General features: G+C 38.5%; 2 protein-coding genes across 4 annotated transcripts in view; one reads left to right on the plus strand and one right to left on the minus strand.

Annotated features, from left to right (window-relative positions):
- KIF4A (kinesin family member 4A) overlaps window positions 1-13,430 on the plus strand; it is a 116,804-nt gene that overhangs the window by 69,537 nt on the left and 33,837 nt on the right. For all 3 annotated transcript variants that reach the window (XM_045879259.3, XM_064574206.1, XM_064574205.1), the window contains 3 exons: window positions 4,000-4,103; window positions 5,288-5,432; window positions 6,179-6,289. In XM_045879259.3, coding sequence (XP_045735215.1) covers window positions 4,000-4,103; window positions 5,288-5,432; window positions 6,179-6,289 — 360 coding nt within the window. The remainder of the gene's footprint in view (window positions 1-3,999; window positions 4,104-5,287; window positions 5,433-6,178; window positions 6,290-13,430) is intronic.
- LOC123847305 (large ribosomal subunit protein eL43-like) lies at window positions 466-741 on the minus strand. The gene has a single exon (XM_045879257.1). The coding sequence runs from the start codon at window positions 739-741 to the stop codon at window positions 466-468; it is 276 nt and encodes a 91-aa protein (XP_045735213.1).

Consider the following 13,430-nt stretch of genomic DNA (forward strand, 5'->3'; position numbering starts at 1 on the left):
TTCAACGCTTTTTTTCCTTAGGGTAGAGAATTCCCCTTGGGTATTCCAAAATAATAGCTGAGTTGCCATTAGAGGTTTTATTTCCTTTTTTTTCCAATAAAAATTAGAAGAACTTTTAATTTCCAAATCCTTTGAGAAAGCAAAACTAATGCAACACAAATTGAAAATCTAATTAATAAATTTAACAACAAGCCAAAGTAATTTTGTTACATAAATTAACCCATTTATTATAGGCTAACAGTGTTTCTAACAATTTTTTTTAAGATTTTATTTATTTATTTGACAGACAGAGACACAGCGAGAGAGGGAACACAAGCAGGGGGAGTGGGAGAGGGAGAAGCAGGCTTCCCGCCGAGCAGGGCGATCCCAGGACCCTGGGATCATGACCTGAGCCGAAGGCAGACGCTTAACGACTGAGCCACCCAGGCGCCCCATAGGCTAGCAGTGTTTCAAATGGTGGAGCTTCTACTGGTCTTTCAACTCCTTCAGTCTTCTGATGAACTTTACTGTGACGGCAGAAGTCATGTTGTAGGTCCAGGCGCCACCAGCTATGGTTTTCATGCAGGAGCCACAATGCCAGATCCCCACAGCTCTTCTTTTCATCTTGGTTTTCCCACAGAAGGAACAAATGTACTTGGCATGCTGGCTTATTTCAATCTTCTTCACCATTTTCCTGAGGGAGGCACCCTCACAGGTCCCATATTTACCCACGATTCCGACCTTCTTGGTGCATTTAGCCATGTCGCTGCAAACTAGGTCTGAACCCAGAGAGCGGTTTTATTTCCTTTTTCTTATTACAGTCTTGTTTAACATTTTTTACACTTAATTTTTCTTTATGGCAGATGCATGTATATCATTTGTAAAAGCCAAACAGTAAAATAAAAGCAATTCCTGCCCTACTACCTTCTCCCCTGTTCCCTAGGCTTATACTTCAAATTCTTTAAAGCTGTTCCTTCTGACACTTACCTTATATTTGTAGAGAAGATTTGGTAGTATAATACGTTAATTTAAAAATTTTAGACATTATTACAAATCAAAACTGCAATGAGATATCACCTCACACCTGTCAGAATGACTAAAATCAAAAACACAAGAAACAACAAGTGTTGGCGAGGGTGTGGAAAAAAAGGAAACCTCATGCACTGTTAGTGGGAATGCAGACTGGCACAACCACTGGGAAAAATAGTATAAAGATTCCTCAAAGGATTAAAAATAAAATTACCATAGGGTCACCTGAGTGGCGTGGTCAGGTAAGCGACCAACTCTTGGTTTCAGCTCAGGTCATGATCTCAGGGTCCTGAATTGAACCCCATGTCGGGCTTCCTGCTCAGTGGGGAGCCTGCTTCTCCCCTTCCCTCTGCCTGCCGCTCCCCTGCTTGTCAAGTGTCTCTCTTTCTCTGTCAAGTAAATAAATAAAATATTTTTTAAAAGGAGGAAACAAATTCTTATTGTAAACAGTACCTTTTCATCACATGTAAATCACTATCTCTTTCTAATAAATAAAGGTAGTTTCTTGTTCTAAGTATTTTTTCTATCACTGAAGAATTGCTGTAGAAAAATTTGAGGAACGGGGCGCCCGGGTGGCTCAGTCGTTAAGCGTCTGCCTTCGGCTCAGGTCATGATCCCAGGGTCCTGGGATCGAGCTCTGCATCGGACTCCCTGCTCTGTGGGAGGCCTGCTTCTCCCTCTCCCACTCCCCCTGCTTGTGTTCCCTCTCTTGCTGTGTCTCTCTCTGTCAAATAAATAAATAAAATCTTTAAAAAAAAAAAAAAGAAAGAAAAGAAAAATTTGAGGAGGTATAGGTTCTGATTAATGAAGATTGCCATGAGTTATAGTAACCCAGGACTCAACTCCCTTTGTGGAGTCAGACAGTTTTGACTAAATGTGGCATATATAATGAAAAGATACTATTTCTCACCCATCCGATTGGTAAAAATTTTGAAGTGTAGTAATATCAAATGTTGGTAAGGGTGCAAGGACACAAGTACTCAGCTAGCAGGAGTGTAAATTGGAATAGCCACTTTAGAGGAAAATTTAGCAGCAGTATCTATTAAGATTAAAAGTGTGTACCACCATGACTCTGTAATTCCACTTGTTCTTACCCTAGAAAAACCTTGCACATATGCACAGAAGACATGCACAAGAATATTTCATTATGGCAAAAACAGGAGTTAGATCTATATGCAATGATATAAATAAATCTCTAAGACTGGAAAAAAGCAAGTTATAGAATAATATATACATATAGTGTAATTCTACTTATCTTTAACACATTTCAATAGGTACACACACAAATATGCACATGTATATGTGTGTATGTATATATTACTTTTGTATCTATTTACATAAATACTATAGACATTTGACACAATATATTTATGTATTTATTAGCTACACATATTTTAAGGTATTTACATATATGTGTAAATGTCTAGAAAAATTGTCTGGAAGATCTGGACCAGGCTGATAACAGTGGTTAGTTCTGGATAGGGGACTGGAATTTTGGAAGAGTAGGGCAGCAGAGGAACTTGCCCTTTATATATATTATCTGGATTATTTTTTACCACAATGTTTCCATGTGTTACTTCCCTAAGTATACACACACACACACACACACACACACACTATTGCTGGTTTAAATATGCAGGGTAACTATAAAGCAATGAGATTGATTTTCATTGGGTACTAGCATGGCCAGGAGATTTTGTGGAAAACAGCTCTTGCCTATTTAGAAAGCTTCTCTGATACAGCCCCACCTAACGTGACTCTTTGTGTCATTTCAGTACTGGTCTAAGACCTGCACAGAATCTTCTTGGCTACCAACCACTCATTCAGCCAGTTTCCTTTAATTTTTTGGTTATGAGAACAGGAAGGAATCTATTGGATTTTTCTAATCTTGGAAACTACTAAAATTCAGTTTCTGGAATTCATTTCCTAAATGCATGCAGAACTGCACTTGGTATTGAATATATATGTTTGAAAGTTCTGAATATAAGGATGTTTGTGCAGCCCTCTACTATTTACAAAATGTCATTCCTTTTTTATCTTATTTGATCTTCCCAACAACCCTGTGAAGTAAGTGGTGTTGTTAATTGTTTACATAGATAGGGAAACTCTCCGAGGTCCCCAAGACCACCCCCAGGTTTAACAATTTGCCAGGATGACTCAAAGGACTCAGCATATAGTCACACAGCTATGAGTTATTACAGTGGAAGGATACAAAACAGAATCAGCAAAGGGAAAAGGCAAAGTCTGAAGGAAACCAGATGCAAGCTTCTAAGAGTCTTCTCCCAGTGGAGTAACACAATATGAATTTAATTCCTCTAGCAATGGGTTGTGACAACATGTGTGAAATGTTGTCTATCAGGGAAGCTCCCTGGAGTCTAGGAGTCCAGGGATTTTTTTTAAGTTTTAATTCCAGTTAGTTAACATACATATTAGTTTCAGGTGTACAATATAGTGATTCAACAATTCCATACATCACCCAGTGCTCATCACAACAAGTGCCCTCCTTAATCTCCATAACCCATTTCACCTATCCCTCCACCCACCTCCCCTCTGGTAACCATCAGTTTGTTCTCTCTGGTTAAGAGTCTGTTTCTTGGCATAATGAGCCACTCTTATCAAAATGATGGAAACCCTACCAAGACCCACCTGAGCCGAGGACCAATCTTGCAAGCAGCCCTTTTTTAAGAACAGCAATCTCGGGCTATATTAACTCTTTTCTGCATAGAAACTAAGGCTAAAAAGAGATGAAATGACTTCCTTTAAGATATTTAGATATTAAGTGCTGGACTCAAGGTTCAAACCCAGGCTTTTGGATTCCACATAACTTTAATCTCCTTAAATCAAGTACAGATGTTTATAGTGTGCGATTGAAGTGGTAAAATTGAATACATAGTTCCTTAAGCTGTGGAATGTTGAAGTGACTTTCTTTATTTTAAGTGATTTTCTTCCCGTGCCTTTTAATGCTTTCTCTCTGACCTATAACATTTCTAGGATAACATAAAAAATCTAGAATTGGAAGTCATCAATCTGCAAAAGGAAAAAGAAGAATTGGTTCTTGAACTCCAGACAACAAAGAAGGATGTCAACCAAGCCAAGTGAGAATACATCCAATAAGTATTATTTTTCAAGTCCCTACTATGTGTGAGGAGTTACAAAAGGAAATAGAGAAGTAAAAGAGCCATTTCCTGCCCCCCACAGGATTTACACCTAGTTGTGGAGAGGAGATCTAAACAAAAGAAAAGTTAATTGAGATTTTAAACAGTACCTCCTAACGACAGTAAAAGAAAGCCATAACAGCATGTGATTAGTAGCTAGATAAATTTCCTAGGTGGTTAATTGCTTTAAGAGTTCAGAGTCAGGAGATAGCAGGTTAGCCCAGCATGATCAAGAAAGTCTCTATGAGAAGTTAGCATTTGAGCTGGATTTTGAAAGATTATCAGACCTACCAGACAGCTACCGTTTCTTTGTCCCTGCACTGATGGCAGATTAGCTTGTCAGTAGAATTAATGTCCAGGCTAGTAAATGAAAAACCAGTCTAGCCATCCCTTAGTCAGTTAAGAATAAAATCAAGACAGGGGTGCCTGGGGTGGCTCAGTCAGTTAAACGTCAGACTCCTGATCTCAGCTCAGGTCTTGATCTTGGGGTTATGAGTTCAAGCCCCACTTTGGGCCCCACACTGGGCATAGAGCCTACTTAAAAAAAAAAAAGGGCATAAAACCAAGACAGATAACCAGAATATCCTACTCTTCCTCAGACCTCTTCCTTACTGGCTATTCTACCTTCTTTTTACTCAGTGACTCTATCTCTGTTGAGTCTCAAGTTCATGTTCTTTTTTTTCTTAAAGATTTTATTTATTTATTTGACAGAGAGAGAGCGAGAGCAAGAACATGAGCAGGGGGAGTGGGAGAGGGAGAAGCAGGCCTCCCACCGAGAGTAATAATCTCAGACTAGTGTAATAATCATCAGAATTATTCCTTTACAGCTAAACTAAAGTGAAATATCCTCAACCATCCTTTTAACATAGTGGTGGGGAGTGATGTATTGAGTCAATTGCGTTGTTATATACTCAAAAAATTTGTTGTTTTACTCTTTGTTATTGAGCTCCCGTTAATTGAGACGGTTTTGGTTGTTTGGGTGGTTATTCATTATTTAAAGATGGCTATGTGACTGATCACCTATTTTATATATATCAGGATTGTGAACCTGGGAGTCGAATGCTCTGTCTTTTGAAGTCAGGCTTCACTCTGCTAGTCTTCACTCCTGTAGCATCTGTTTTTAGGTTGAGTGAGCGCCGCCGTAAACGTCTCCAGGACCTAGAGGGTCAAATGGCCGATCTGAAGAAGAAACTGAATGAGCAGTCCAAACTTCTGAAGCTGAAAGAATCCACAGAGCATACCGTTTCCAAATTGAACCAGGAGATACGGGTAATAAACTCTCATCCTTGGGTTTATTTCATTAAAACTTACAAACATAGGTGTTCCATTTAGAATTATACTACAGAGGCATTGTCAGGTGAGAAAGTAGGAGGCAGGGCCATCATTTCCAATGTGTGACTCTCCCCCAATGTCCCTTTTACAGGACATTGTCCTGGTAGTCATCTAGAATCTGAATAACAAAACCCTGCTTGAGCATTCAGAGCTTAATGTTAGAGTCTCAGAAAACAAAGGAGAAAGATACCTCGATATTTTGTGGTGATACCTGACCACCTTCCATGATTATGTAGAATAATTTTGTAGAGTAGTTGCAAAGTGGCGACACCTGGAAAATATTTTCAGTTTTTGAATGTTCGACTTCTGACATCTGCAAAGTGGAGTCACAGGCCGCTTATACTGGCACCTTTAGAATACACTGGTTGCTAGGTGGATTTGTCCTTGAGGCTTAGTAGATATTTCCTTGAAATTTCATTTATATACAAAGAATTTAGGGCTGGATTTAGCTGTCGGTACATTTTTTTTTAAGTTTCTTCAGCATGTTCATTTGTGTAGTCTATACTTGGAAACCCTGTGCAAGCATAGCAAGGGGTATTGCAAGCCTAATCAGAAAATCTGTTGGCAGCCTTCTCAGCTTAGCTCTGGGTTTTCTCTCTTCTTAATAGTTAGTCTATCCATCTGCACATCAGCCTAGAGTAAGTGCAGATGACTAATACTTGTACGGGGTTTTGTTTTTACAGGTGATGAAAAGCCAGCGGGTACAGTTAATGCGTCAGATGAAAGAGGATGCTGAGAAGTTTAGACAGTGGAAACAACAAAAAGACAAAGAAGTAATCCAGTTAAAAGAACGAGTAAGTAACTACAATTTTTCAAAGGCCTACCTAATAAACCCTTCTTTGGGCTAACACTAAAGCTTTTCTTCAAACAACTGGTTCTCTCCAAAAAATGTGACACATTCATGAATTTAACAGGTATTTCTTAAACGTCTACCATGTGCCAGGTGCTACCCACTAGATACCATGGAAAATAGAAAGATGAGTAGTATATGAGCTCTGCCCTTGAAGAATGTCTTAATCTAAAGGGGAAGGTGAGGCATAAGCATGGTTTTCTCTAATTGAAGGAATAAAGAGATCTGTGCTTTACAAATGGCCTAAAACACCAAGGTAATTAAGAAAGAAAAGCATATTTCCAGTTAGAGTGAAAACATGACAGCTGACACAGGCCTTGAATAATAGGGAGGACTTTGATAGAGACAGGTGCAGGCATTCCAGATAGATGGAACAGCAGGAGCAAAGACACAGAGATGACAACTTTATAAGCATATTCAAGGAGTGATGAATGGTCCTGGTGGGATGAAGGATGGTAGAAGATTCCATCAGAAAGACAAAATGAAGCTGGATTGTTAAAGATCTAAGAAGTTTGAACTTTATTTTGTTAGCAGTGCAAAGATTTTTAAGGTTTTTGAGAAACAAAGTGATATCAGCCAAGTACTGCTTTAAAAAGATACATCTGAGAGTAATGTGTTTAACAAACTGAAGTACTGAGAAACTGGAGGGCAGAACACAAGTTAAGAACATATTATGTCATCCAGAAAGATAGTAAGGGCCTGAATTAGAGTAGTAACAGTATTCTTGGAAAGGACATTGATATGGGGACATTTTTAGAATTGGCCAGAATGTTGTGCTTGCTTGGGCAGCACATATACTAGAATTGGCCAGAATGTGATGCATTGGGTCAAGAAATGAGGAGAGGTACTTTTCGAATGGTGGCAAGAGGAGCTTTGTGAACACTCTTGGCAAAAGAAGCCTAACTAGTGAAATTTATAAAAACAGGCATTGAAAGTCTCTATATGTTCTGAAGGGCATATAGCAAAGAAACTCTATTCAAGGAAATCTACTAAACCTCAGTAAGAAGCAAGGGTCCGTGGCACTCCCCTCACTCCTCACCTTCCAGTCTGTGGCCATGGTTTCTTCTGTTTCATCCCCCATAGCTCCAGGTTGTTGAAGTTCCACTTCAGGCAAGAGCAACCAAGATGGTCTAGGGATCCTTTCTTCTGCCTAGCCCCTATGTGTAGGGCAGAAGCTCTACTCCTGCTACAAAAGGCCAAGAATGCTGGGGCCTGATTACCCCAACCCATCTAATGGTAGGATATAGGTTCCATGTCAGGAGAGGCAAGCCAAGAAAAATAGAGCGTACTGCCCCTGCCCAGCACCCTACTCATAGAACAGAGCAGTCACTCAGAGAAGTGGGCTACTATCCCCACTCCCCAGTCAGTCCTGAGCAGTGATACAGAGGTTCTGTCGTGGGGGGAGAGGCAGGCCATTGGAACAGCCATAGGAATGCAGCCCTCCCTAAGGGGCTCTCTTTATTTGGGGACAGAGTTTGGGGAAGTTAACACCTAAAGGAGCTGTCAAAAATAATGGAAATTTTGGTGGTGAGCAATTAAGAAACTGGTAGCTCCGCAAGAACAGTAAGTGAAACAGTAAACATATTCAAAGATAATAATGGCTGAAAATTTTCTAAATTTGCTGCAAAAAAATCTACACATCGAAGAAGTTCAATAAACTCCAAAATAAATGCAAAGGGATCCACACCAAAACACATTATGTCAAAATGTTGAAAGACAAAGACAAAAAAACTTGAAAGCAGCAAAATAAAATGACTCATCACATACAAGCAAACCCCAATAAAATTAACAGCTGAATTTTTTTTTTTTTTTTTAAGATTTTATTTATTTGACAGAGAGACACAGCGAGAGAGGGAACACAAGCGGGGGGAGCGGGAGAGGGAGAAGCAGGCTTCCCGCGGTGCAGGGAGCCCAATGCGGGGCTCGATCCCAGGACCCTGGGATCATGACCTGGGCCGAAGGCAGACGCTTAACAACTGAGCCACCCAGGCGCCCCATTAACAGCTGAATTCTCATCAAAAACAATGGAGGCCAGAAGACAGTGGGACAACATACTCAAAGTGCTGAAGTAAAATACTATCAACAAAGAATTGTATAGGTAACGAAGCTTTCTTTCAAAAATGAAGACAAGGGACACCTGGGTGGCTCAGTCAGTTAAGCGTCTGCCTTTGGCTCAGGTCATGATCGAACTCGGGCTCCCTGCTCAGTGGGGAGTCTCTTTCTCCCTCTCCATCTGCCCCTCTGCCTGCTTGTGCTCTCTCACTCTCACTCCCTCTCAAATAAATAAAATCTTTAAAAAAATAAAGACATTTCCATATAAACAAAAGCCAAGTGATCTTGTTTTTAGCAGACCTACCTTACAAGAAATACTAAAAGAACTTTAGACTGAAAGCAAGTGATATCAGACAGTAATTTGAATCTACACATACACACACACACACACACACACACAGAAAACACAAAGAGTGCCAGTAAAGATATTATGTAGGTAATTCTAAAAGAGAGTATAGTTGCGTATTTCTTCTCCCTTCTCTTAACTGATTTAAAAAGCAATTATATAAAATAATGTTTATATAATTATATTGATGGACCCTATAACATAGAAATGTAATATATTTGACAAAGGAGGTGGCTGGGAGCAAAGTTGTATTTGAGTAAAGAAATGGCATCAGGTGGTAACATGAATCTACAGGAAGAAATGAGGAGAACCAGAAATGGTAAATAAGAACAAATTCTATAAATATATATTTGCTCTTCTTTCATCTCAGCTTATTTAGAGAACAAATTATATAAAGTAATAGTAATAATGAATTATGTGGTTACATCTAGATATAATTTACATAACAATAATAGCACAAAAAGGGAAGAGAACAGAGCTGTATAGGAATAATGTTTCTATATTTCACTGGAATTAAGTTAATATAAATCTGAAGTAGATTCTGATAAGATGTTTATTATAAGTACGGGGACAATCATTAAGAAAATAACTCAAGGGGCGCCTGGGTGGCTCAGTCATTAAGCGTCTGCCTTCAGCTCAGGTCATGATCCCAGAGTCCTGGGATCGAGCCCCACGTTGGGCTCCCTGCTCAGCGGGAAGCCTGCTTCTCCTTCTGCCTGCCGCTCCCCCTGCTTGTGCGCTTGCTCTCTCTCTGTCAAATAAATAAAATCTTTTAAAAAAGAAAATAGCTCAGAAATAGGGTGAAATAATCATTAAAGGAATCACTATGCTACCCTAAAAAATACTCATTCACTTAATGTAAAAGAAAACAGTAAGGAAAGAATGGAGGAACAAAAAAGATACGACATTTTAAAAAAAGTAAACTTGAAAAGATGAATCCAAACATATCAATAAACATAATGTGAGTAGATTAAACCATCTATTCAAAAGGTAGAAATTGTCAGACTGGATTAAAAAAAAAAAAACAAGATCTATAACAAGATATGCTGTCTACAGAAGGCACATGATGGATTCAAAGATACAAATAAGTTGAAAGCAAAAGGTTGGAAAAAGATCTACCATTCAAACACCAACCATAAAAGAGCTGATGTGGCTATACAGACAAAATACACTTTAAAACACAAAATATTACTAGAAATAGAAAGGAACATTTTATAATGATACAAGAGTCAACCCATTAGGAAGCTAACTATTATTAAAAAATATATGCACCTAGCAACAAAGCCTCAAAATACATGAAGCAAACACTGACAGAAATGAAGGGAGAAATAGACAAATCAATAATAATATTTAGACATTTCAATACCTCACTTTCAAAAATGGATAGAACAACTAGGCACAAGATCTGCAAGGACATCAAAGACTTAAAAATACTATAAACTAACTAGACCTAATAGACATCTATAGACTACTCCAACAGCAGGGTATACAGTCTTCTCAAGTACACGTAGAACATTCTCCAGGATAGACCATATGTTAGGCCATAAAACATGCCTCAGTAAGCTTAAAAGGAAAAAAATAAGCTTAAAAGGAATGAAATAATATAAAATATATTTTACAACCACAATGGAATGAAATAAGAAATCAATAACAGAAAGGAATTTGGGAAATTCACTAATATGAGGAAATTACACAACATAGTCCTAATTAAATAATGGATCAAAGAAGAAATCACATGGAAATTTTTTGATGAATAAAAACAAAGACATAATATACCAAAATTTGTGGGATGCAGCTAAAGCAGTGTTAGAGAGAAATTTGTAGTTGTTAATGCCTATATTAAAAATGAATAAAGATCTCAAATCAGTAACCTAGACTTCCACTTTAAGACACTGAAAAAAAAAAAATGAGCAAACTAAACCCAAAGCTAGCAGATAGACAGAAATGTTAAAGGTTAGAGTGGAAATTAATGAAATAGAGAATGGAAAAAATAATAGAGAAAATCAGTGAAACCAAAAATTGGACCTTGGAAATGATCAACAAATACTGACAAATCTTTAGGTAGGCTTAACAAGAAAAAAAGAAGATTCATTACTAAAATTAGGAATAAAGAGGGGATGTCACTACTGGTTTTCAGAATGAAAGGATTATAAGGGCATACTATGAACAACTGTATGCCAACAAATTAAATAGCCTAAATGAAATGGGAAAATTTTTGGAAAGATAAAAATTATTGAAAGTGACTCAAGAAGAAATAGAAAATCTTTATAGACCCATAACAAGAGATTAATTTACTAGTTTAAAACTTTTCAGAAAGGGGGTGCCTGGGTGGCTTAGTAGGTTAAGCGTCTGACTCTTGATTTCGGCTCAGGTCATGATCTCAGGGTCCTGGGATCAAGCCCTGAGTTGGGCTCCGCGCTCAACAGGGAGTCTGTGTGAGGATTCTCTCTCTCCCTCTCCCCCTCCCTCTGCCCATCCCCCTGCACTCTTGTGTGCGCTCGCTCTCTTGAATGAATGAATGAATGAATGAATAACTTACCAGAAAGAAAAGCCCTGGCCCAGATGGCTTCACTGGTGAGTTCTATCAGACATTTAAAGAGGAAATAATACCAAATTTTCGGAAACAATTCCAAAAAACAGAAGCAGGGGAAACATTTCCCAGCTCATTCGATGAGGCCAATATTTCCTTTATACCAAAACCAAAGACATCCCAAGAAAACTATAGACCAATATCTCTTATGAATATAAAAGTGAAAGTCTTTTTTTTTTTAAAGATTTTATTTATTTATCTGAGAGAGAGAATGGGAGACAGAGAGCATGAGAGGGGGAGGGTCAGAGGGAGAAGCAGACCCCCTGCTGAGCAGGGAGCCCTATGCGGGACTCCATCCCGGGACTCCAGGATCATGACCTGAGCCGAGGGCAGTTGCTTAACCAACTGAGCCACCCAGGCGCCCCTAGAAGTGAAAGTCTTCAACATAATACTAACAAATTCAATCCAGCAACATATAAAAAGAATGATACACCATGACCAAGTAGGGTTCATCTGAAAAAAATGTAAGCCTTCCTTAACATCTGAAAGTCAGTTGATATATTACACCATATCAGTAGAATAAAGGACAAGAACCACATGATTATCTCAGCAGACAGAAAATGCATTTGACAAAATCCATCACCCTTTCATAATAAAAACACTCAGGAAACTTGGAGTAGAAGGGAACTTCCTCAACCTGTTAAAGGGCATTTATGAAAAACCCGCAGCTGACATCATAATAGGGAAAGAAAGAATACTTTCCCCCTAAGATCAGGAACAGGACAAGAATATCCACTCTTGTCACTTTTATTCCACATTGTCCTGAAGGTTCTAGCCAGGACACTTAGGCAAGAAAAATATATAAAAGGCATCCAGATTGGAAAGGAAGAAGCAAAACTCTATTAGCAGGTAACATGATTGTGTATGTATAAAATGCTAGAGAGGGGCGCCTGGGTGGCTCAGTCGGTTAAGCAACTGCCTTTGGCTCAGGTCATGGTCTCAGGGTCCTGGGATCGAGCCCCGCATCAGGCTCCCTGCTCGGCAGGAAACCTGCTTCTCCCTTTCCCACTCCCCCTGCTTGTGTACCCTCTCTCGCTGTCTCTCTCTCTGTTAAATAAATAAGTAAAATCTTTAAAAAAATAAAAATAAAATGCTAGAGAATCTACTAAAAAACTAGGAAAACTAATACATGAGTTCAGCAAGGTTGGAGGATATAAGTTCAATGTACAAAAGTCAGCTGTATTTCTTTACACTAGAAACGAATTTGAAAATGAAAACAATTCCATTTATAATAGCATCAATAAGAATAAAATGCTTAGGAATAAACTTAACAAATGTAAAACTTATACACTAAATTCTATAAAACATCATTGAAATAAATAAATGGAAAGATAGCCCATGTTCATGGCTGGGAAGACTTAATATGCTTAAGATGGAATACTCTCCCCCCCCCCAAAAAAAAGATGGACTACTTCCCAGATTGATCTACAGATTTAGTACAATCTCTATCAAAATTCCAGCTGGCTTATTTGCAGAAATTCACATGCTGATCCTAAAATTCATATGGAAATGGAAGTGATCCAGAATAGGCATAACAGTCTTGAAAGAGAAGAATAAGTTTGGAGATGTCACATTTCCTGTTGGCAATACATCCATCACCTCACATAGTTTTTTTCAGTGTGGTGAGAACACTTAAGATTTAAGATGAACACTAACCCTAACACTTAGCAGATTTCAAGTATACAATACAGTATTACTGACTATAGTCACTATTATATATTGATCCCCAAAACTTACTCATTTGTACCTTTGGCCAACTTTTCCCTATTTTCCCCACCCCCAGTTCCTGGTAACCACCATTACTCTCTGGTTCTATGAGTTTGACTTCTTTAGATTCCACATGTAAGTGAGATCATACAGTATTTGTCTTTCTTAGTTTGGTTTATTTCAGTTACCATGATGACCTTTAGGTTCATCCATGTTGTTGCAAATGGCAGGATTTCCTTCTTGTTTGTGGCTGAATAATATTCCATTGTATACATATGCCCCATTTTCTTTATCCATTCATCTGTCGACACTTACGTTGTTTCCATATCTTGGTTACTATGAATAATGCTGCAATGAATATGAGAATGAAGATACCTCTTCAAGATACTG

Source organism: Mirounga angustirostris, unplaced genomic scaffold (assembly GCF_029215605.1).
Source record: "Mirounga angustirostris isolate CCGP_5_RB_7025 unplaced genomic scaffold, mMirAng1.0.hap1 SCAF_11, whole genome shotgun sequence".
NCBI classification, from domain to species: Eukaryota; Metazoa; Chordata; class Mammalia; order Carnivora; family Phocidae; genus Mirounga; species Mirounga angustirostris.

Coding starts and splice junctions, on each gene's coding strand:
- LOC123847305 (XM_045879257.1), bottom strand. CDS start 741: ATGGCTAAATGCACCAAGAAGGTCGGAATCGTGGGTAAATATGGGACC.